Source organism: Sebastes fasciatus, chromosome 18, assembly GCF_043250625.1.
Source record: "Sebastes fasciatus isolate fSebFas1 chromosome 18, fSebFas1.pri, whole genome shotgun sequence".
Taxonomy (NCBI): domain Eukaryota; kingdom Metazoa; phylum Chordata; class Actinopteri; order Perciformes; family Sebastidae; genus Sebastes; species Sebastes fasciatus.
In genome coordinates this window covers 11,796,349-11,821,358 of record NC_133812.1, presented here as the reverse complement: position 1 = coordinate 11,821,358, position 25,010 = coordinate 11,796,349, and the positions used below count along the sequence as shown (strand labels likewise).

General features: G+C 40.5%; 1 protein-coding gene across 3 annotated transcripts in view; it reads right to left on the bottom strand.

Moving 5' to 3' along the window:
- Positions 1-7,458: 7,458 nt before the first annotated feature.
- Positions 7,459-25,010, bottom strand: part of ppp2r5cb (protein phosphatase 2, regulatory subunit B', gamma b) — a 33,359-nt gene continuing 15,807 nt past the window's right edge. For all 3 annotated transcript variants that reach the window (XM_074615187.1, XM_074615188.1, XM_074615189.1), the window contains 13 exons: positions 20,832-21,031; positions 16,013-16,123; positions 15,595-15,687; positions 15,296-15,426; positions 15,145-15,204; positions 14,820-14,928; positions 14,636-14,689; positions 13,587-13,757; positions 13,308-13,435; positions 13,085-13,186; positions 12,762-12,834; positions 11,496-11,609; positions 7,459-10,190 (listed from right to left, as the gene is read on the bottom strand). In XM_074615187.1, the coding sequence (XP_074471288.1) occupies positions 10,056-10,190; positions 11,496-11,609; positions 12,762-12,834; positions 13,085-13,186; positions 13,308-13,435; positions 13,587-13,757; positions 14,636-14,689; positions 14,820-14,928; positions 15,145-15,204; positions 15,296-15,426; positions 15,595-15,687; positions 16,013-16,123; positions 20,832-21,031 (1,481 nt within the window). In that variant the 3' untranslated portion in view covers positions 7,459-10,055. The remainder of the gene's footprint in view (positions 10,191-11,495; positions 11,610-12,761; positions 12,835-13,084; positions 13,187-13,307; positions 13,436-13,586; positions 13,758-14,635; positions 14,690-14,819; positions 14,929-15,144; positions 15,205-15,295; positions 15,427-15,594; positions 15,688-16,012; positions 16,124-20,831; positions 21,032-25,010) is intronic.

Here is a 25,010-nt window from a genome sequence, read left to right as displayed (position 1 = left end):
CTGCCGTGTGCTGTTCTGTTCATCTGCCCTACATATAATCAGGCGGCTACCTGTGTCCCTGCTACAGACTAAGGCTTATGCGACTGCATGGCTTCAGACAATAGGGTTGTCCCCAGGTGTCCCAGATACTGGAAGATAATAAAGGTTGTGTGCGTGTGTGCGTGTGTGCGTGTGTGTGCGTGCGTGTGTGTATGTTCCAGACAGTCACAGTGGAAGGCAGTAGGATTACTGCCTGAAGAGGTTATCACAGTTTTATCTCCCATATGCACACACACAGATACGCACACGGCGTACGTATGCAAACATGTTTTTGAGGAACAGACCAACAATGTCAACAGCTTTAACTCATCTTTGTTTTTGATAAGGCCAAAGAGGCATTTAGGGTCGGGGTGATAACTCAGATTTTCAAATTCATATAAAACCAGAGCTCTTCATCAGAATCAGACAGCAAGCTTCTGGATATGATGTTTTACCATAATATGGATCTTTCTACTTCATTCTACGTCATGAAGACTTGACACACACATGAAATCAGTAAGCAATGATCAGCTCTAGATGTTGGTCCATGGATGGTTTGCAGTGATACCTTATAGGCCTGGACTTTAAAACATACCTTTTAAAATAGGGCTGTCAAAGTTAACGCAATAATAATGCATTAACAAATCAAATTTGTTTTAATTAACTAATTTCTTTAAGGCATTAACGCAATGCAGGGTTAAAGCTAGGGTGAAGATACTGGCATCATATGAAACTAGAAAACCTAAAGAATCTATTGGTACCAACCATGTCATACTAGCTTGACTAAATAATGTCCCAAACTTGCTCCAAGTTTTGGCAAGAAAAACTAGCATGGCCATTTTAAAACGGGTCCCTTGACCTCTGACCTCCAGATATGTGAATGGAAATGTGTTCTATGGGTACCCACGAGTCTCTCCTTTACAGACATGCCCACTTTATGATAATCACATGCAGTTTGGGGCAAGTCATAGTCAAGACAGCACACTGACACACTGACAGCTGTTGTTGCCTGTTGGGCTGCAGTTTGCCATGTTATGATTTGAGCATATTTTTGATGCTAAATGCAGTACCTGTGAGGGTTTCTGGACAATATTTCTCACTGTTTTGTGTTGTTAATTGATCTCCAATAATACAAATATACATACATTTGCATAAAGCAAGCATATTTGCCCACTCCCATGTTGATAAGAGTATTAAATGCTTGACAAAATTCCCTTTAAGGTACATTTTGAATAGATCAAATATGTGTGATTAATTTGTGATTAATTGCGATTAACTATTTTAATCGATTGACAGGCCAAATGTTTGTGATTTTTGCAGAAAATTGGTAAATGTGCACATCCAAAAAGTAGGTCTTCGGATTAGTAACAATACATTTCCCTAGATAGGACTTCTCTCTGCTGTCTGTTTAATAAAATAAATTCAATAAAATAAATGAATGAATTAACAAATGTTATACTTTTACCCTTTTCAGACTGAACATTTGGGCTAATCAAACACCCATAAATATAATGGCGCTGCAACTAACAACCATTTTCATTAACACCTGATCTGCCTGTATTTTTTTTTAATTCTTAATACTAAAGAATCACTTAAAGGTACAGTGTGTTGGATTTGGTGACATCTAGTGGTGTGGTTCCAGATTGCAACCAACTGAGTACCCCTCCGCTCACTCCTACCTTTCCAAGACTTCAGTAACGCGAGTCGTTGAGTGCAATTCCGTGGTAACGCCGTTCTCCTCGCTCAGGGGCCATTCTCACTATAATAACATCACTTTAGGAGCAACAGAAGTCAGAAGGTAGCTGGCGGTACCCCGGTTTTGCACTCTGAGGCTCACGTTACCGCATTTTCACAAGCGTGTCGGAGAACTACGGTGGCCTTCAGGTAACATAAAAATGTGAAAGGTCTCCCTCGAGCCAGTGTCTGGTTTGTCTGTTCTGGGCTACTGTAGAAACATGGCGAACTCTGAGAAGAGGACCCGTTCCCTATGTAGATATGAAGGGTTCATTCTAAGCTAACGAAAACACAACGATTCTTATTTTCAGGTGATTATACACTAATGAAAACAGTTATGAATATTCCATTTCTACTAATAGATCCCCTGAAATGTTACGCACTGTTCCTTTAAAATGTCATAAAATAGTGATAAATGCCCAGCACATTTTCCCAGAGCCCAATGTGACGTCTTCAAATGCCTCATTTTGTCCAACCAATTTTACTAGCATTGAAGGTTAAGAAAAGAAGCAAATATTCACATCTGAGAAGCTAGAACCAGGGATTTATTTTTTTATTTTTTCCAATTGACTTATCGTGTCAGCTCTACACCAAAATTGAGTATATACCATACATGAGATCCCATGTTATATAGTTGAGCTGCTGTGATGCCTCAGACCAGTTTGATCTACAGCATTACCCAGGATACTCTGGAGGTTAACACCTTACACGTGCATCATTATCATGTTCCAACTCTGCTGCAAATACAAAAACACTTTGACACACACACCCCTCTAATAGGTTTTCTTTATAGTTGGCTGAATGTCGCTCTTGTTGCCACCAGAAAACAGATTCTGGTCCGAGGGAGTTGACTTAAGGGGCACTGCATTTTAGAGAGGAGTCATGATCATTGTTTATACTTAAATTTCTTTTTAAACTACTACTTTTCTACTGTGTAAATCAGATTATAATTTGTACTTGCTTCTCTGTGGCCTTTGTGTCGTGTTGGAAAAAAAGGATGCTGGATCTTTTCAGGCTCTGAGCAACTTCCGGAACAGCTTGTGTATTATGCCTTTTTCACAGCAGCAGTGTTGACATGTCATTGCAGGGTAAACACAGGTGTAATTAATAACATTCATTGTGGCCCTGTTCCATTCATTCATGTGGGCCAGGACCCTGGTATTGTGCATGCTGGCTCACTGGAATGGCTGGGACACACTAAATAGAATGGGACCTTAATTCATGTTATCAATTACACCTGTGTTCGCCCTGCTATGACACGTCAAATTGTTTTGACCCTTCTCAACTTTTATTCCTATAAGCTTCCGTGTTGTCAGCCTCATGCTGTCTGTAGAAAACATTGGTGTCTAAAACTAAATCCTGCACTCTGGTTCAAAATTAAATGACAATTATTATGTGGAAGCACAGTGTGGCACTTTGTAAAGCTGTATTTACTGATCAGGGGATTTTGACATTTATACTGCTGTGATTCACTGACGGTCCCTCAAAGTCATCTTTCCCATGTTTCTTGTAACCTCTGCAGCTTTTTGGGTCAAACATTATTCAATTTTCAACAAGCACATACTTGATAGAGCTGAAATGGTGAGTTATATAAGTCCTTTTTAAGCAAAAGTCTCACAAATTCGTTGATTTTCTAAACCCTCTATGACAGTGAATTGAACATCTTTGGGTTTTGGACTCTTGCTTGATCAAAACAAGAGATTTGAAGATGTCAACTTGGACTATGGAAAACTGTGATGGACTTTTTTTCCACCAATTTCTGACATTAAATACACCAAACGGATTAATCAATTAATCGAGACATTAATCAACAGATTAATCGAAAACGAAAATTAAAACCTTGTACCCAACATAGCAGAATATCCTAGAAATGGTGTTGTATTGTGGTAGATGTGTTTGCATCAGAGTCTCTAACGTGCATACTAGGGGTGTAAGAAAATATCGAAAAAATTGAATATCGCAATATTATGTATTGTGAGACTGTATCGATTTTTTATTAATAGTTTATATGCAAAGATTAACTCAATCATTACTTTATTTCATTTGCAAAGAGATGTGCCCTCTCCAAGTAGTGCTATGATGTTGGATGTTATACAGGGACTTTGATAAATGCAAATGCAGATCCCACTGTACTGACTGCATAAAGAAGTACTTTGTTTTTTACTCAGATTGTATTCATATGGTTGTGTGTTCTTTATACTATGACAGTTTTCCTCAAATTTGATTTAAATCGCAGTATATCGCCTTACTTACAGTATCGCAATATATCTCATATATCGCATCGTAACCCCTGTATCATGATACTTATCGTATCGCCAGATTCTTGCCAATACAAAGCCCTAGTGCATACTGCAGGTGAATGGAGTTTTACTTAAGAAATAGTAGGAAACTGTAGGTTATTTTAATTTTCCATCATTATTAAATGTTTTGTGGTTTTGTACAACTTCATATCTTATTATCCCCCTGACAAAAATACTTTCACCACGCTTTGAGAATATAGAAATTTTGTCCTAAAGTGTATTTTCACCCACTTTCTCTTGTCGGAGTACCCTGTAAGGAAGCTACCCTACAAGCTAGTGTTGTCAAAGCCGGATAAACCTAAAGGGAAGACCACTCTACCCTGTGTCTTTCTCTCTGTTGTGCGTGTAGGGCAGGATGCCGGGCCGCTGCTGGGCCTGATCCCAAGTCCCCGGCTTTGATGCCGAGCACTTTGAAGCCCGAGTGTCGAGCATCAAAGAAACAGGGACTGGGCTTGCACCCCAACCTTCCATCCTGGAGGGCTGGGAAGAGGGGGGAACGATGGGGTCGAAGGAGGGCAAGGTGTGACTCGTCACTTTGCTCAAGAGGACTTCAGGTGCTGCACAGCTTCGGTGCGATAGGAGGGATGCAACACCACGAAGCTGAGTCGGATCTCAGCCCCCTGGGGTGGTGTGATGAGTCACTCTCTGGCTCCCGATCCTCAAAAAACAACACACACACATACACACAATCCACCAAGCAGAATTGAACACACACACACTCACAGACCCAGAATGAGTTCCACACAGATGTACCCACACTGCACTTGAGTAACGTAATGCAGCGCTGAAAGCTTTTCCTAAAATCTGATTGGATGTTGTCACAATGGGGGTCGACGCTCCAAACTTTTGAGCTCTGTTTCCATGGCGATAGGTTCTGACATCTCCTGTCGTGACAGGATGTTTTGTGGTTCGCAAGGACCAGAGGGGGGATCTGAGCACTGACAGTCGATGGAAAGGCTGTCAGAACATCCTGATCAGAAAAAAAAACTTAACATATTTCAAGTAAAAGATCGACAGCACTCCGACTGCAGGCAAAACAATGAACCCAAATGACCTCATCTGAGAGCAGAGAGAGAGGGAGAGGGAGGGAGAGAGAGAGAGAGAGAGGGAGGGAGAGAGAGAGGGAGAGAGAGGGGGAGTCTTTACACCACGTACAAAAAACACTGACGTATTTTGATTTTCAATGACGTACGTAGTCCAAAGGAATATTTCCTCTTAGATAATTGGGGTACAATGTGGTGATAATGAGGCACTTGTTTTTTCTGTGGGAGACAATTTGCAGCCTCATTAAGGCAGACACTCAGAGACAGAGGCTATTATGCTACGATGTTTTTGCTCATTTACAGTTAATACATAAATGTATGTTTGGCCCTGATAAATAGGATGTGTTGGTGAATCCATCAGATAAAATACGTAGTAATAAAACAAGTTCAAAGGGCATACTCGCACGTCAGTGATCGCGATGCCCTCATTCGCTGTCATCCCGACATTTATTTGTGTTTTTTAGTGTGTACGAGTGTTTGTTTTCTGTATTCAGGTTCATCTGGGTCCAGCGCAGACCCCAGCGGGGGTGCTAGACACAAGAGGTATGGGCGGGTGCCAAACCTCACTGTTGTCTTCCGATGAATAGAGGAACTTAAGTGACCTCAGACAAGCCAATCTAGAGAGCGTTAGGGCCAACTGTGAATGGCTGACGGCCAGCGCCTAGCAACATGTGTAGAAAAGCAAAGCAGTGTCCTTCAAATGATACCGTATGAAAATATGACCGCTTATGAATTAAACCAGAATATCAATGCCAGTTTTATTCAGCAATGTATGAATTAATTATGTCAGCTGACTTCAAACAGAAGCGGTCACATAGGACAAAACCCCCGGTTTAAACATGTCAAATCATTCAGAGGAAATGCAACCAGGCTTCTTCTTATAATAGAGTTATATGGTTAAAGGAAATACTGACTGGATCTCTGACATTTTAATTTGTGTAATGTTAAGTAATTAATGGAAACCGCAGTTAAATAACAGGGCAGCTTAAATGAATAAAATAGGAGGGTGAGGCATTGGTCTGTATTTGTGTTTAAACTCCTCAGTAAGCTTCATGAAACCTTCATTTAAAGGTTCCCATTGTGAGGTAGAACTATAGTAGTCTATGCTGACTGTACAGAGATGTACAAGTACTGGACTTACAGCTTTTTAGTGTGATACAGTAAAACAGTAAGAGTGTAACTCGACGCCGCAGTGATCAGAATATTTATGATAGGGATAAGCCTCGGGATGAATCATCAGGCTTTCAGGGGTGTTGAATGTTTACCAGTGTTGTCCAGCAGATGGCGGCAAAAGACTACATTTCCATTTAGTCAAATTCAACAGGGATTACATGTAGTTTATTTATGTATTTTAGGATTAAGGGATTTGGTTCCTTTCTTGAGGTTTTATAATGTTTTTGTTGAAGGATATGTCAACAAAAACATGCCATATTTCATTACAAAAAGTCAATTTCTTTTTTTAAACTATGAAATCTATATGAATGCTTGTACCAGAATGGACAGAAAGGACTAAAAGGTTAATGAATAAACTGTCTCTGTATTCACGGAATTTTCTGTATACTCATTCTGCTATATTGCCTGGTGACAGATGCATGTTGCATATTTCAATTTAGTGCATGAGTTGCTTATTCGATGTAAAATAATATTACAATGTATAGTTCCTGCTGTTACTTCATGGGTACTTAGGTCACATGATCTGAACTCAAAGTCACAGGTTTGTTTATTTGAGACCTGACGTGACTTTGGTAAATCAGTTTTCCAATCTGAATGTTTCAGTTTCCAAATTTTAAGTTTGCGATATTCTAATCTGCTGTATTAAATTGAAACACTTATTTCTAATGACTTGAACTGGTTTTCTAGAAAACCTTCAGTTGTAACTAATGACACTGACTTGCTGTTGATTCAACTTTGACATTAGGGACTATACTAGAAACGGCCTTTTCAGAGAGCAGAGTGTAAATGCCAAATTTCTCCTGTGACGTAGAAACTCGTGTTCAATGCTGTCCAACCGGACAACGGAGGCACCAAAAGCTGCGACATTGTCACCTCTCCAGAAAGAACCAAGTGGTTGTTTGATTAAAAACTCAGCGCCGGAGGTGAGGCTGGTTGTTCATCAACAGCGCTGCAAGGGAAAAACAAAAAAGACAGCTTGAATGCGACCAATGAAGACTCACAGAAGTTTTTTTCTTTTTTAGGATGAAAATATAAAACTCACATGTTCTCTTTATTTGCTGTATATAGATAGATGTACACCACTGGAGATTTGGATAAAAGCACACACAAAAAGCTCATGTATGTAGAGTCTCAACACATGTCTGAAGATGAAAAACAAAACAAAAAAACAGGAAAAGAAAGGATGTCGGATTACAAATAGATAAAAAACTATCCAAATTCTAAACGGTTTCTAAATGGAAATCGTCACGTGTTGAAGTCTGTGCCACATACCAACTGTCTGCAGTTGCTAATAACCTCTGTATTCTGTACACGGGGGGGGGGGTATTTTGTACAAAATATGAAATCCACCGTTTAATAATAGCTATAACATAAAATAAAAGTACATTATATGTACAATATTAGATGAAGCCGTTTAGCATGAGACGAATACTAAAGGACACTTCATTCTTTTAAAAAAAAAAAAAAGGAGAACAAAGCTTATGCAAAATGAAGAGAGCTCCAAAGAAGCCAATATTAAAGCCATTTTCAAGAAGAACAACAGTCACATGTCGGATGGCGCTCCTGCATGACGACTAACAATCAGAGGATGCAAGATTACTGAAGGGATGGAATCACTTTCATCACTGGAACACCCAGGGCAGAGGGGGGGGGGGATGAGGTTTTGGTAAAAAGGTGAATGTTGTTCTTCGAGACAAAACGTGGAGAGAACGGAACATCGCGACTGCAGTATTATTTACAATTTGCACATTCAGTTGAAACACTGACAAGAGGTTCTGCAGGCAAAAGGAAGGATTAAAAACCACAACAAAAAGAACTTGCGAGCATCCAGAAGCAGATCAAACAGATGTCCAAATAACGCGCCCTACAGGGGTAGCAGGGTTTTACTCAAAGAAGAGGGGGTTACAGCCAGTGTGCACGTCTGGGCAGAGGGGGGGGTCAAACAATGGTACAAATCAAAAGCGGAATGGGACAGCGGGAGGTGAAGGGGGGCACAGAATGGAAAAGTCACGATGGGAGGTGATTTCCTCTCCTGCGGAGGCTAGCTCTTATCGACCCACCAAGGGGAGGTGACCCCCGCGCACCACGACAGACAGCATCACTGATTTTCAATTTCTCTACTAGTTTGTTTTTGTTTCTATTTTCTTTCAAGTTTTATCAGGAAGTGCTTCATCGCTAAAGTGGCTTGGGGGAGACCGCTCTGCCTCTCCTCCTCTCCACTTTTGTAGCTTCAACAAGGCATGTGCTGGAGACTTGAACGCATCGTGTTGTTTTTTTTGGAAGCTAAATGGTACATTTTTTTTCCTGCCATTTTTTAGTTCACGCAGCTACTCGATTCTCTGTTGAGCAAATGTCCCCTTAGACTATAAAAGGCACTGTGAAAAGAAAGGCTCATGTTTGCTCTTCGGAACCAAACATACCTCATCTATGGAGCGGTCTAACAAGTGTTTTTTATAAATAAAAGGGTCTTGCTTGAGAAGAGTAGAAAAAAAGTGATCACTATCAGCACAGTTTCTGCCCCCATCCTCCCCCACCCCCCCCCCACCCCACCCCCCGTTTGACTCGACACACAGCAGCATTGTGTAAATCCCAGACGAGCAACTACATCTCTCTGACCTCTCGTAAGCCTCACATGAATGACAGCGACTTGTACTGAATGCTAATGATCATGTTGAACACACTCCTGCCATGGTTGGGACCAAAAATAAATCCCACAATCCCCCCTCTCATGTAACCGGGGCTCGGGGCTGGACTCATTCCAAGAACCAATCAAATGGATTCAAACATGTAACAACAAACTATCTGACCATTGTTTGAGCCACCCAACACCAGTGTTAACTTATTGCCTAAAGGACCATTTGTTTAAGAAAGGAACTAAATGGATGAAAAATTGGCACCGAACTACGCTTCTACACAAGATCTGCTAGATGAGAAACCTAGACCTCCGTCAGGGCCAGCACTGTTTGCTTTTTTTAATCCAGACACACTTCTACTGGTAGTCCCACATGACCCTGTCCTGATTAACAGAACAGGTCAATGAATCTTCACAGCTAATGTAAAAAAAAAAAAAAAATAGCAAGCTCCAAACAGAGCAGTTATACAGATAGGAAGTGTGTTTGACTCTGAGAAGAGCTCCTAATATACTATGTAGGAAAAAATAAAATATAAACCGCTGTCTAGTTTAAATGTTATGAGAATAATGGCTAATATTAAATATATAGAAACAACTGACATTTTCTCATCAACTGATGCTTTTTTTCTTTTTAAAAAAATCAAACCGAACAAGGCTCATATTATTTGTACAAGCACCTGACATCTATAAAAGAAGAGGCAAGAAGAGAAGACAGCTCACACACAGAACAGAACACCTGAGAGAAATGACCAGGAGGGGGCAGCACAGCACCCCAAAAAACACTACGAGTTGAGAGGACAGGGGGGAAGAGGGGAAAGACGAGGGAGGGGAAAACGACAGTACAGTCTCTTGGGGTGAACTTGGCTGGACCGTCCATCACCACAGACGTTTCTGCTGGACAAACAACCAGGTGGATAAAAGGAGGGAGGTCAGTAGGGACTGAGCGCCGCTTGTCCCGAAAAGCCCGAAGGCTTAGACGTGCGGCTTTACACATTTTTCTGCGTCAGGTAGGTGGAGCTGGGACTTTTCAGTTCTGTGTTGTGCTGGGGCTGGACTGAGATACCAGAGATCTGTTGTTGTGCTGGCCCTCTGTGGGCCTGTGGTTCCTCTGTGGATGCTGCTGCTGCTGGTTTATGGCGGATCTGGGGTGGTCCGTTAGTGGCCGTCGTGCGTCGTCAACATTTCCTCGGCTCTCCGGTGCAACTCCAAGGCTGTGACAGTGCAGATGTCCCTGGGGAGTTCGGATTTCCTCCTCATCAATGGGCGCTCTCGACGCTGATCTTTTAGGATCTGGACACACGGAGACAGTGAGACAGAGAGGGATCAGTAACATTGAGAAACTTCACAGTCAATTCCCTTTCTGTGCAGTAGGTTGTCTGCAAAGGTGAACCGAAAAGGCTGACATTTATCTCTGTACTCTTTGTACGTCTGAAGCAGCCTGCTCTCACACTTTCAACAAGCACATAACAAAAAAATGTCTTCAGTACAATTTAGTCAGATCCAAATTAGGCTTGCCGTCGGTGTTACCGGTGTTACACGGTTTTCAGGGACACACTGATTGCATTACTCGCCCACGGCCCCCTACCGTCGTTTTTCCTCTTTTTATTGAAATAAAACCCATTTAGTTCATTTCCGCGAAGCAGCGGAGTGTTATCGATACATAGTCGGACGACGGACGCTACAAACTGAAGGAGACAGTGTCTTAGCGCAGAGTAGCAGGTGTCAGATTTCACACACACTGGACGAGAGAGAGTTGACAGACGAGACGATGGCGGAGGACTTGGTTTCAAAGCGAAAAGCAGGAGCGCCTATTTCGCATTGGCAATATTTTGGATTTAAACCCAATGCTATAAGGGAACCATAACGTTAATGAGGCAATCGGCGTGAGGAGGGCGGAGCGGTCACAGCCTGTGTGAGCGGCTCCAGCTGGAAACCTGCAGCCCCGTAGCGCAAGCTGGACTCGAGAGGCCAGACATAACAGCCACCAAACATTAAAGATCAATGTTAGCACTCATATTGAGCGTCATCTTTTCTTGTAAAATGTCCGGTGTAATCCGTAACACTGGTGTTGTCACAAGTTTTTTTACCGGTGGGAAAATGTCCTCACCGTTACATCCCTAATCCAAATGTCTCACTGTGGCTGCACATAGAACATTTTTACAACACATATTTACGTCTTAAATTTCCTAGTTTGTCCCCTGTCCTACTTGGAAGACAGCTGGGATGATACTTTGTGAATCATGTGACTCATGTCTGTTAGCGTTGAACAATCATCTTGACAAAACTAATTATTTACGGGACAAAGTGAAGGCGACGGTTTTTTCTTCTACGTGTGTAACATAACCTGAAATGGCCTCAAATGTTTCAGCTGTGGCCGGTTACACAGTTGATTTAACTCTGTGTCCAATCACATTTGCATTGTTTCAGCTGGATGGGTTCCATTTGAACATACACTCACTATATACAATAAAAACTAAGCATACGAAAATATAAAAAGATACAAAGTTGGCCCACAATGATTTCACTAAAGCAATAGGCAATGTTAGACCTAAGAACCCAGTATTATTCACTGCTACACTATACTGCATTTCGTACCTGTGTGGCTTCCTCCTCCACTGCTTTCTTTAGCATGGCATCGTCTAGCAGCAGCCCGTCTGTCTCCATGTCCATCGGACTACCTGAGCCTATAGAGTCGACGTATACCAGAAACTGTACAAGGAGAGGAAGAGGAGGAGGAGGAGGAGGAACGGTTAAAAGGCACCACATAAGAACTGTCTGGTGTGTTGAATTATTCCTGCTGTTGACTTTAAATCTTTGATCAACTATATGAAATTTTGACTCATTTTGGAAACAGTTTAGTGCCACCATGAACATATGTGGAGCCTCTACATGCTTCTCTAACTCAGCTTGTTTTCTTGCTACATAGGTGCTCGATGCATACGCAAAGGCTGTGATTGTGCAATTGACTTGTACTTAATAATAATACCTAATTGATTGTACTACACTGGGTGATGATTGTAATCACAGAAACATAATTGTTGTACAAGATTATAGCTACTGAGGCAATAAACACATCATCAGTCAGTACGATGTCTGCAGTATTGATAGATTACTAGTAGGGCTGTACCGACTAGTTCGACGCTTCGTTCATAAGGTCGACATTCAAATTCTAAATCAACATTTGAATGTTGTGCAGCTTTTTTTGCATGTCTATTCATTCTGTTTAAACCTGGTGTTTCTGCACAGTAACAGATAAAGATTAGGCCACACTAATCAGGGTTTCCCCCAATAAATTCATTCTGTAGCAGCGCACCGCGATCATTAATATCTTCTGCTCTCGTGATAACGTTGGCGGTACCGATTACAAACAGGCTCGGTAGTGGATAGTATTATATTATTTGTAGAATTAGATTCTAGTGGTGGCTGCGTAAGATTGTTTCCAACTCGTATGATCCAAACATTTTCAATATCTCCAGAGCGTTGCAAGGTCAAAAAGTCTAAATTTATTGGGGAAAAAACTAGATGTAATCATTTCCAAAATTCAGCAACATGTTTTTATCAAACGAAATTGGCGTCTAGACTTTCAAAAACAACATTTTCACGGCTGTCAAAAAAATTTGCTCTCTCATTTGCCGCACACAAAGGGAGGCATGCACGAGTTATAGCCTCTTCATTTAATAAAGTTGATTTAATAGAAAAAGACCAACTCATTTAATCCGATGAATCACTTCATTCAAATTGAGGATTTTGTTTGAGCATTTGAGACCTTCCAAGCTGCATTTGAAAACCTCAATAGAAGCTTTGAATGTGAAAAGACATTCAGTACAGCCCTCATTACTACCTTAAAATCTCTTTGCTCACCTGTGGGTTTGACTTTGCAAGATTCTCAATCTTCAGCCACGCTTCTTCTCTCTCTTTCCATTTGGCTTTCTCTCTGAGACGCAAAACAAAAAAAACAGAAAATCATCAGACACACGAAAGAGTTTACTCAAAAGGTCGTGACACCGACCTCACAAATCTGTTATGTTCAAAGTATGTCAGGAGTTTGTTGTTCAGTTCACTTACTTAGTCATTCTTTCCATTTCTAATTACGTTTGTGTGGTGTTTTCTATGACATGTAAGAAGACCAAGAGAGCTGTTGCTGCACTAGAAATTCAGACGTGAACGTCTCGCTTGTGACTTACTTGCTTTTCTCTGCCCTGAACTGTTGAGTGCAGTCGTCAAACAGCTTCTGGTTCATCTCCATGAAGAGTTTCAGAGCGTTGTAGATCAACCCGTGGATCGTCCTGCAGACAGACAAAAGGTTACCACGGGTCACTTGATTTACGTACTTAGTATCATCCCAATTCATCATCAGGCAGAAACACACAGAGATAGACATAATACAAAGCCCTTGTAGTGACTCACTTGTTCCAGTGGGTCTTGGAGTTGCGGTAGAGGGATGGGAACATGATGGGCAGGATCTTGGCTGCGTTGTCGCTGATCAGGCTCATAATGTACTCATTGTTCCAGTAGTACAGAGCTCGTTCTGCCACCTAAGAACACATGAGTTCATAACGGGGTTACATATGTAGACAGACAACTTTTGATGGGAGGAAAAAAAGAAGGTGTGCTCAGATATCTCTGCACATACAGTATGTATAACAAACATCACTTTATATATGTGTACTGGGATGAATGCCAGACCTGAAAGTGTGGGCTGGACACACACTTGGCCAACTGTCTGAAGAGGGGCTCCATGACTTTGACGAACTCCGAAGGCTCAATGACGTCCAGGATCTCCTCCAGTTCATTCAGGAACATCACCTCTTTTGGACTGTGGGTCTTTGGCCAATACTTTAACAAAGCCATTACCGTCTGCGCACAAGGACAACAGGATTATTAAAGAAGAACGTATGGACAGGCTGATCTGTTCAACTAATAATCTGCTGATGAATTCCTACAGGAGCTAACATTTGAAAAAAGATCGACAGACACTAAATACTTAAGAGATTAAAGGAAAGATAGATATGTACCGGTACATACTTTTTGTATATCATGGTATTTGTCATACGGGACTGAGGAGTTTTGAATCCACTAAACTCAGATTAAGTTTGTTTTTCTATCTCTTGTACTGAAATCATACAGGCCATGCAAGGAAATTGCCTACATCTTTCTCTCTTTTTATCCCCTTTATTTTTATAAAAATAACTCAATTGTGGGAGTGCTGCACTGGCTCAGGAAACTCTATGTTGGTAATGTTGAAGGGAAAAAAACAGGTGCTCTTCGGGGATGGGGCAAGTAGTCAAATAATAAAAAACAGTGACTGTCCAGCTTACTTTGAAAGGATGTCCTTGGTATAGGACGGCAGTCTGGAAAAACATCCGAGGCACTCTGATAGTGAATTAAAAATCATTTATTAAGACAGGGTGTGACTACACACACCTAATGAAGACTTGTGAGTCGAAACGCGTTCAGAGTGCCTCGGATGTTTTGATGGATGATTGCCATCCTATACCAAGGACTTCCTTTCAAAGTAACTGGACAGTCACTGTTTTTTTATTGGTTAGAATTCAAATGCATTTCCTCTGCTTTTTACTGAGATTTTACATGCAGAAATATGAGTAACAGACAAATCACATTGCAACTAAGCATAGTACGGAAATATCAAAAACTAGACTTTGGCAGTGGAGTCCTTGGGTTCATTCAGGTAATTCAATCAACAATATTAAGAACATCAATAAAACACATCTTACCGGTTCCGTGAGGGTGCTATCCTTCTCCAAGAACTGTACCACACAGTAAGCCAGCTAAAGGAGAAAGACAACATAATGTCACCACTTCTAACAAAACTGCAGGATTGTAAAAACTGTTGGTATGAGGTTTTATTTACGGCAGAGCAAAGTGTAACACAATATTTAAGACTGACAAAGTGGTTACCTGTGGGTGATATACACTAAGAGACTTGACTTTGTGTAAAGGCAGCAGAACTTTCAGCAGGAATATCTTGTGCTCTTCTTTCAACGGCAATGCAAATCCATTGATTATGCTGTAAAGAGACAAAGGTAGAGAAATAAGAGGTAGAGTTGTACTTAAGACTCTAATTGAGTCGAGACACAACAGAGAGATAAAGGCAATGCCTGTGTGTATCAATACGAATGTGCCCGTTTCATCATTTTACGACTGAAAAACAAAAACAAAATCTACACCCTGAAGCATAACCATGAGAAAAGTTTTATGGGTGCACCTCTCGAAAATCTCTTACCTGCCTAATATTTCCAGTAATTCTGCTATTCCATTATGATGTTCAGTCTCATAAATGAACCTGAAAAACAGCAACATGGTGATAAATCATGGTACATTTAACAAAATGCACTCGATTAGTCACAAAGTGCCTAGCTCAATGACTCACTCACCTATAAAATATGTTATTAATGTGTTTCCTAATGTACGCTCGCAGGCCCAGGAACTTGCCGTAGATGCGATGAAGGGTCGTCTTTAAAAAATCTCTTTCCCTGGGGTCTTCACTGTCAAACAGGTCTAAGAGCTGTGGACAAAACAAAGGCTACTGAGACACAGGAAATTCAACTGAGCACCAAATATCTATAAAGGAGAAGGGAAAAACACACTCAAGCATCATGATAATGCAGACAATGCCATTACTCTCTCAAACATTTATAACAGTGCACATAAACTTGTGTCATTATGTGCTCACCTGCATTACAAACTTCTGGTCAATATACTTTTTGGCTATGTTTGGTTGAAAGTCAGGCGACTCTAAGAACCGTAGGAGGAATTCATAGACGAGCTGTGGAAAGAAGATCTGAGGTTAAAAAGACGTGAACGTGGGGCGCCTGAGTTAGCTCAGTTGGTAGAGCGGGCGTCCATGTATCAAGACTTGGTCCTGACCGCGGCGGCCCGGGTTCGAATCCGGCCTGTGGCCCTTTCCGCATCCACTCTCTCTCTCCCCCCTTTCCAAGACTCTATCCACTGTCCTCTCAATAAAAATGGAAAATGTCCCCAAAAAAATAACTTAAAAAAAAAAAAGAAAAGACGTGAACGTAACAGCTGTATAGATTTATTCACATCAGTTCACGGTGTGTCTTTGTATTTGTGTGTGTGCTGCAGTGTACCTGTAGATGTGGCCATGCAGCCTCCAGCGTGGGCTCATCCTCCTCTGGGTCAAACTCGGCACCCGTGGGGTTGGAGGACGGCGGCAACGTCCTGAACATATTCACAGAAAACTATGGGGGGGGGGGAAACAGAACAGTAGGTCAGCTCAACAATCCACTGTAAAAAAATCGATGTAACTCAGGCAACACATTCATGATATCATGTTTCAACTAGTGTCACAGATATCTGTTATAGATTCAATCAGTTTATTTTACAATACAATATAAACAAAAAAAAGAAGAATCACTTGACAACAGGAATTGTCAAATTATCTTCAAACTCTTGTATCCAAAGGCTGAGCATGCCTAAAAAAAGCAAGCCATTTGACTTGAATGAAACTGTTATTTGATTCATCATATACATACATACATACATACATACATACATACAGGTACATACATTAAATCCGACCTCTGCATTTAACCCATCCTTAGGAGCAGTCTGCTGCTGTAAAGCACGTCAACCTTGTGGTTAGAGGACTATCACTCAACCCACTAAGCTCCGGCCGCCCCATGACTACATGTAATGTGATTTAACATGCAGATTGTGACATGTCTTTCAGTCCAGCATTAGCCTGATATCAAACAACAATTAAAGTCAATGAAAGAAATGAACAGAGACAAATTAAATAATTAGAAGTACAAATACGTTCCACTTGATGCTCGACTCACTTAAAAAATTAATAACAAATAATAATGAAGAAAAACATGTCAAACTTAAGTCTTAATTGCTGCTTTTCATCCGAGCTGGTGGATACATTATATCTGTGGAGGACACGGTCTCTACAGAAACTGAATGCACACACCGGAAGCAGTGGACAACAGATGACTGAGCATCATTAGTGTGTGTTTTAGTAAACACACCTCTTTTTCCCAACAATGCGCATTGACCTACCTTTTATGCTGCATTTAGCTTACAGAGTGAGAAAATAACAGTTGCTATTGCCAAACCCTAGTAAACATTAGCTCTGGATGTTAAGCTTGGCTGATCTGCCTACCTACCACGTTGACTACCGATGATTGAGTGCTTGCTGCTAAAACACATCTTGACAGCTGAAATAATGAACCTGACGTGGGGAATTCAGAAAGACATCAGCCACAATATTTGACCAGCAAACAAGGTTGTCGGGGGAGTTGACTGTTAAGAAGTAAAGAGGAAAACAAGCCTCTTTGCAACAACTTTGCCGTGCCAAAATGAACTACAACAGTAAGATATGTTCGCTATTTTAATACACCGTTCACAGGAAAAATATATGTTAAAGCAAACACTGGTACAATGTTATGAAGCTATTGCAAACTGATTCATCTTCAGGTTTAATTTTGTTTTAGAGAAAGAACTTAGCTGCTCACTGAAAAAGCAACTCAACCCAAAAAATATTTCCAGTACTCCACTTATTGCTCAAAACTGTCAAGTCAATAGAAATACTGCTAATTACATTTGTGTGATGTTAATCATAATCGGCCTTCAAAATATTGCATTTTCTTTATGAAAAAGAATGAATGAAAATGTGTATTGATAGTTGAATTAGAGCTGCAAGTATTAATCAATTGGTTGTCAACTATTAAATTAATCATCAACTATTTTGATTAATCGGTTTGAGTAATTTTGTAAGAAAGAAAAGTCAACATTCGCAGATTCCAGCTTCTTAAATGTGATTATTTTCTGGTTCCTAACTTCTCTATGACGGTAAATTGAATAACTTAATAATAAACTTTGAGTTGTAAACAAATCAAGACATTTAAGGATGTCATCTTGGGCTTTGGGAAACACCATTTTCTGACATTTTATAGCCCAAACAACTAATTGATTAATCGCGAAAATAATCAACCAATTAATCGACAATGAAAATAATCTTGAGTTGCAGCCCTAGGTTGAATATTCCCTCTTGTGCTTGTCTGAGATAGCAGCCTGTTTCACTTGCGATACAATTCCCCAAACTGGGAAGCATCCATCTATTTTCCTTCTGAGTCTATTCTCACTTTCAAGACAGCTCACTTAGACGGTCCCTCCAGAGTGCAGTCGACCAGAGGTCAAAACACACTCACTCACCACCATCGTGTTTATGTTCTCAGCAAAAACCATCTCTTACTTCCCCCCAGAGCATGGGACTAATGGAACAACCACTGTCGCGTCATCCAAAGGTCTGCCAAAATATTGTTCTAAAGCTTGAACACCAAGGCATCAAACATCAGCCCTGAAAGAACAAGGGCTGTTGGAGGAAATCATGTGTACAGCCTTAACATAAGAATACACTCCTTATGGCTAGAAAAGGAGTTTGTCGTGTCAATCTCCATACTTTGATGATGAAAGCCATCAGTGGGCTTCAAAGAGCCCTTGCCTTTAAGGGGGCCTGTCAGGAATAAGAGTATATTTTCATGCAGATTTGGAAGCTCTGTTGCATTTTCTGCAGCGCAGATCAAATGGAGCCACGACAAGGAGGACGGGGATTCATTTGCACCTTGATCATCTGCAGTTTACCATGTGGCATTGAGGCAGGGCTTTGATTAAAATCAAAGGCTTTTAAATTTGGCTTGGGAAAGCAAACCGGGCACCACGAACGCATCCAGGCCACGACCCAGAGCAACACATATTCTAATAAATATACAGTAGGAGCTCAATGACAGCCACGCTGACTACAGACCCAACTGAATGAACAGAGGATGGAGCAGATTTAGGTTTAGTGACCTCATATGGGTTAACTTTCTTGGCCATCTTTAGACAAACACCACAAAGTGACCACTTGAGGGGAAACAAAATTAATGGCTTACCGATGATTTTAAGGATACAAGTTAAGTTGGGTTATTGTGACACCGATCTTATGGTTCAAACTGAGTTCAGTGATGCTCATGAGAGTTTCCTATGACTCAGCGAGGAGCCAAAAAAATAAAGACTAACTGACTTTGAAACAAGTAAATATTGCTGCCAGGGCAGTAGAAACCACAGTTCAGTCTCTTCCCATGGTGCAGAAATGAAAAACATGAAAAGACCTCTGTTCTTAACAAATAGCAGATCCTTATAGAGATGTTAATGGAATATGAAAGCAAAAGCTACATTCAACCGAGTCAGATGGTTCTTCAAGGTCACATGCACTTAGTGATGTACAGCTGAGCCTTATTCACAGCTATATATATATATATATATATCATAGAGCTTTACAGACAAGGAAAGAATATCTCACCTCAGCGAGTCAGGAACACTTAAGGGACCAATATGTGATACATTTACTGTAATAAATCATGAATGGACGATGATATGTCATCAGAGATTAAGGAAACATGCTGAATTGAAATACTGGTTTCTCTGACAACAATGCTACAGCCAGTATGTTCTCCTTTGAAATTTCCATTCCGGTACAGAGCATCTGTTTTTAGTTTGAATCTGTGTGATCCCGTCCACTGCCCATTTCAACACCCCGTTGCCATATATGAAACAAATTGGCACGCAAACACAGCCTTCTGCAGCCATGGAAGCAAGCAAACTGTCTGGATCAACAGAGATAACATATTAGATTCTATCCGACCTGAAAAGCCTCGGCGCATCTCTCTGTGGTCCGTGTGCTGCTGAGTCATCGAGGCAGCGAGTATTTGAGACACACAGCCGGTGAAGTGATTCCGACTACTGCTGGTCGGACCACGGCTCGAATGTTTTAAAGTTGGACTGCAGTAACCATCCTAAAACGCTAGCTGTCAGTAAATATTGAGTTGACAGACAAGATGATGCGAAGCGGAAAGCAAAAGCGCCTATTTGGCAATATTTCAGATTTAAACCCAATGCTATAAGGGAACCATAACGTTATGAGGCCATCGCTGTGAGGAGGACGGAGCAGTCACAGCTGGTTGGAAACCTGCGGCCCTGCAACGAAAGCTGGATCGACACACAGCAACCCGACGTTAAAGATCAAAGCAAGCGCGTTACACATATAGACCGTCATCTTTTCTTGTAAAATGTCCGGTGTAATCAGTAACACCGGTGTTGTCACGAGTTTATTCACCGGTGGGAAAATTTCCTCACCGTCACATCCCTATTAGTAATACGAATGTATTATATAAAACAGGCTTACACTTGCTGCAGAATAACATCAATAGATACTGTAGGATAAGCCCATGTTATCCATCATAGGTGATTATGGCTGCCAATTTACCATTTTAAAATAAAAGACGCCTTCATTTGTGGGAAACGGTGATGATATGATTCATGTTCTTAATAAATAACAGGAACAAGATGAAAGAAGGCAACTTGTTGCTTTGCCCTCCTAAAAGACTAAGAACATGCCTGTAAGCCATATTGTGACTATTCTATTCTACTATTTCTGAAAACACACTTCCTCTCTTATTAAAGATCTTACATGTAATATAAAATACAACTGAAAATAATAATCAACTGTTCTTCAAAGTCCAAATATAAAATGCAACCGGAAATCTAAAAAGATTGCAATATTGAATTTCACATCTGCCCGAAAGATTTCATTTAGAACAATTTTAAAAACATCTTGTAAAACAGTAGCAGTTACACATTTACTGTAACTTTGACTCATCTGAAAGTCACAAACCTGCAACAGTAGCTTAAAAACAACATCCATCCTGTAGCAGCATAAAAGAGGCCACATTGTGAAGGAAATGAAAATACCACATTCTTTGTCGGGCGTGCAACATAAGCAACTGCTTTGCCTTATATACAGGAACCTTTATGTTTGATAGCTCAAAATAAAATAATATTTATGACTGTTGACTTGATGTGAATGTCATTGTCAAATCCAAGTCTGTTTAAATAAATACTGACCATGTGGACCACCTCTGGGTAGATGGGTTCGGTGATGACATTCCTGTTGTGGGTGATGTACTCCACCATCTCGCTTATCGCCGCCCGTTTCACCTCCTTCCATTTCAGGTCGCTCAGTGGGTCGGAGACAAAATCGAAGAGGACGCAGCACTGCCGCAACTTCTGGATGAAGAGCTTCTCCTGCTCTGCAGGGGGAACATCTACGAGACACAAATGGAAGGAAAGTGGGAATTAACAGATCTGACATTGTGAGTGAAGATTTCGCCTTTAACAGATAAGAAGATGACAACTAATTAGGGGTGGGGGATAAAATTGATTCAGCATAGTATCGCAATATTTCGCGTGACGATATTGTATTGATACATGGACGTCACGTTTCAATCTTTAATTATAGAAACTATTAGACTCTTAATCTGACGGCCCGGCCGCTATTCTGTCTTTCAAAGGTTGTAGCAGGCTCAGTCAAAAGCTTCTTCTTCTTAAATAACGCTCCAAAGTTACGCAAAATTTTGGCGAGGAATAACTGGCATGGCCATTATCAGGGGGTCCCTTGAACCCTCACCTGAAGATATGTGAATGAAAACTCTGAGATGAACAGAGAGAAAACTATCTTATTAGATAAAACCCATGTCGACAAACTGCATAATTTGCAGTTGAGAAATGGTAATAAATTGCAATATATCTTATCACAATACTCAACATATCGTGACTTAAGTATCGTGATAATATCGTATCCTGGGGCCTCTGGTGATTCCCATCCCTACAACTTATCATTCATTCCAGATATTAACACTGTATCTGACAAATTGTCCCTCACACTATTGGGGTTGTCACAATCAGTGGCCAAAAAAAGTTGTTAGAAGTTTAATATTTAGGAAAACGCAAGCATGATGCGTGTCTGTTGTCTCCCCTCCATCACTTCTGTCACAGTCAATGATCATCTGTACCAAAGCTTCAAGACTTATTCAGGTTCAGTGCAGGTTTATTTTGCTACTGTGGATTTCATGTGGTAGAGACATCATTTAAATACTTCATAAATCAATAATGAAGCCTTTTAAAGACTGTCAATCACTACATCAGTGATGCAGAGGCTCTTAATCTGCCTCCAGGTATATTAAGCCACACCTGTCTGTGTATAATCATTAACTCGCCATTTAAAAATCATTTCACGTTTTTTGTAGCGACTGCACACTCACTGCCAATGAGCCAGTCTCTATTCTGCCAGCGTGCAGTGCGTTATCACCGTACAACAGCTGCCTCAAGCAAAATCAATTTTCATCACAAATCACACAAAACACTTACTCAAAATAATATGCAATCAACATTATTATAAAATAAGAGAATAACTCAAATAATAACTCCACAGAGGTACGTTTTGAGCTCTTGTTAAAATGCATCAAGACTTTCAGCAAAACCCTCTGGTGTTGTGCCAGAAAGCTAGGAGCACAGGAGCTAGATGCAGAATCACCGAGGATTTCTGTTCTGCACTTTGGAGCCGTTACAAGTCTGCTCCCGGAGGACCTGAAGGGCTTTCCCAACTCTTATACCAAAAATGTTTCAGACGCAGAAGGAATAAGGCCCTGTAGTGCTTTATCAACAAGTAAAAGACCTTTAGAACAATGCTAAAAATACAGGAAACCATGTTAGGGATTTGGAAATAGCCATTATGTACATCAGTACAGGCAGCTGCAGTTCTGAATCAAGTGTTACTGACTTGTGGCTTTTTGGGAAGACTAGATAGGACACACCATTACTATAATCAGTCTATGTATTGCACTGAGTGAGCAGTAATAATATAAACTCTGTCATGATGTACATACTGCATTGGGGCATGCCGCTTTCACTGAGGGAATAACTATTTTACTTTCAAATTGACAAAAATGTCAATAGCAGCCTACAAGAAACGACAATAGAGAGCCATTCAGCCTCAGCCATTCAGTCTCAGTTGGTCAGGTTCCCAAGCCACAAAAAGTGCCCTGAAACCAAAGAAGAAGTGCAATGGTGCCCATTCATTTTCATCCAACTCGGGGATTAGTGACTTAAAACAAGATGCCACCTCATAAAAACTACCCATAGGGCAGCATTAGTTTCGTTCGTCACAGACTGTGATTTATAAGCCGGTCTCGTCTCCCCATTAACAATCTGCATGTGTACTGTACGTCACCATGGTGACCGCTGGTAATCAAAGATGCATGCAGGCTGCTGCTGTTACAATGGCATCATATGCTGCTGATTTGTTGAGCCCATCAGCTGCGGCCAAGAGACGTGTCAGCCAAACTGACCTAGTAAAACGTGGATAATACCAGATGAGACCCAACACCAATCAGTCAACACTTTCTACAACACTTCATAAAAAGGTAGAAATGCAGAGGTGTTACTGTTAAGAAACAATTGTGTGTCATTAAGCAAAAAAGATTTAAACATAGCGGGAATGTGGTTTGGCATGCAAAAGGTAGAGCCTAAAAGCTAATATCATTGTGACAAGTGATTCCCAAAGGACACATCATAAAATCAAACCACAAAAGCACACGGAACTACAAAAATTCATCTAATAATAACGAAAGGCAACTGCCCTTATTATTCAACCTCAAACAAACAAAATCAGGTTGGTTGTGTCATAAACAACATATATGTATGACGGATGAAGATAGTAATATTCAATTTATACAGAAACCCGTACTGACACGGATTAGCTTGTGGATGCCAGAAGTCAAACTACTGTAACCTCACATCACATACAGAGCCAACATCAGATCGTAAAAACAAGTAATGTCAGATTTAAGAAAACATTTTTGCAGTTTAAGCTTATCAAAAGAGATGGCACATTAAGGGGAAACTCAGATTACAGAGGAGTGGTTGATTCGGGTAATTCAGATTTTCTGTAGCAAAAAAAATGCTACAAAGTTATGCTAATTGAAAGCGCGCACCACCCCACCCCAATTAACTACAACTAACACCAGAACATACATGTTTACACCAATAACACCAAAAATTAAAAACTCCATACTAATTATTTTTACCTACAAAGCAAATACCAATTTTGTATAGCAACATAACAGGAAACAGATACATAATTGACATAAAAATAAAAATCACATACACTCATATGACTTGCTTATGTATGCACATTCCTCTAAACAGCTTTGGTCTTGTTGACATTCTTTCCAAGCAACATTTTGTATCCATCATTTGTACAAAGTAGCAGCCAATAGAAATGAGTTAGCATTTTAGCATTTACGGTTGCCTCGTCTGGAAGTCAGTGGGTTTTTTGAATAGGTTTGTAGTTAGATGCCTGAAATAAGGTCTGTGGTTAATAATCTTAAGAGATTTTAACGTTTTGTTCTACCACATAAAATACGTCAGTAAATATCCCACTCCTGAATTTTGAAGCCTTAAAGTGTCTTAAAAAAAAAGGCGGTTCCTAACAAGTGGCTAAATGAGACTACTAAACATCTGCCTTTACAGTCTTGTTGTTTATTTCACGCTCATGCGTCCGTGATGTTCGTTTATAGCCTAACGTTAGCTTTTTACTTCTGGCGATTGGATTTACACTTCAAAAAATCATAAAGGGTGTGTTCATTTGTGGAGATTATCTTGCTGAACAAAACATGTAAGTATCATAAACATGTGTTAGCCACAGAGCTTATTCTCTGCAATAATCCAAATGGAAAAATCCATTAGCATTTTGTCGAGGGAACCAGGCCGATGCTAACTTCCTGGTTAGGAGAAAAAAATCCCCAGCACTCACAGATACTTTTTTTTAGTTTATTCTGGGCAAACAAACAAACGCTTTTCATCTTTAAGTGATCAGCCTAGTGACGGCTAAAAAAGACTCTTTATCTGTGAGTGCCGGTGATTTGTTTCTTCTTTTCTTACTACTACCTGGCACCCGATACTGTTCAAGATTTGGAGACGTGCTCGCTGCTGTTTTCTATTTTAACTTCCTGGTTAGCCTACAAAAATATGTCATCCCTGGAGCACTATATACCGTGGCAATGGTTCAAACACAAGAGTTGATACTTAATTAATACTTAAATTGAATTTCTTGGCACTTGTGAAATAAGTCTAAGAGATACAGTACTGTAGGTAATGCACACTCCCACACAGGCTAGAACCTGAACCTGGGACTAACAGCACCAACAGACAGACTTTCCCTACACCTCCACACTTCTGAGTCAC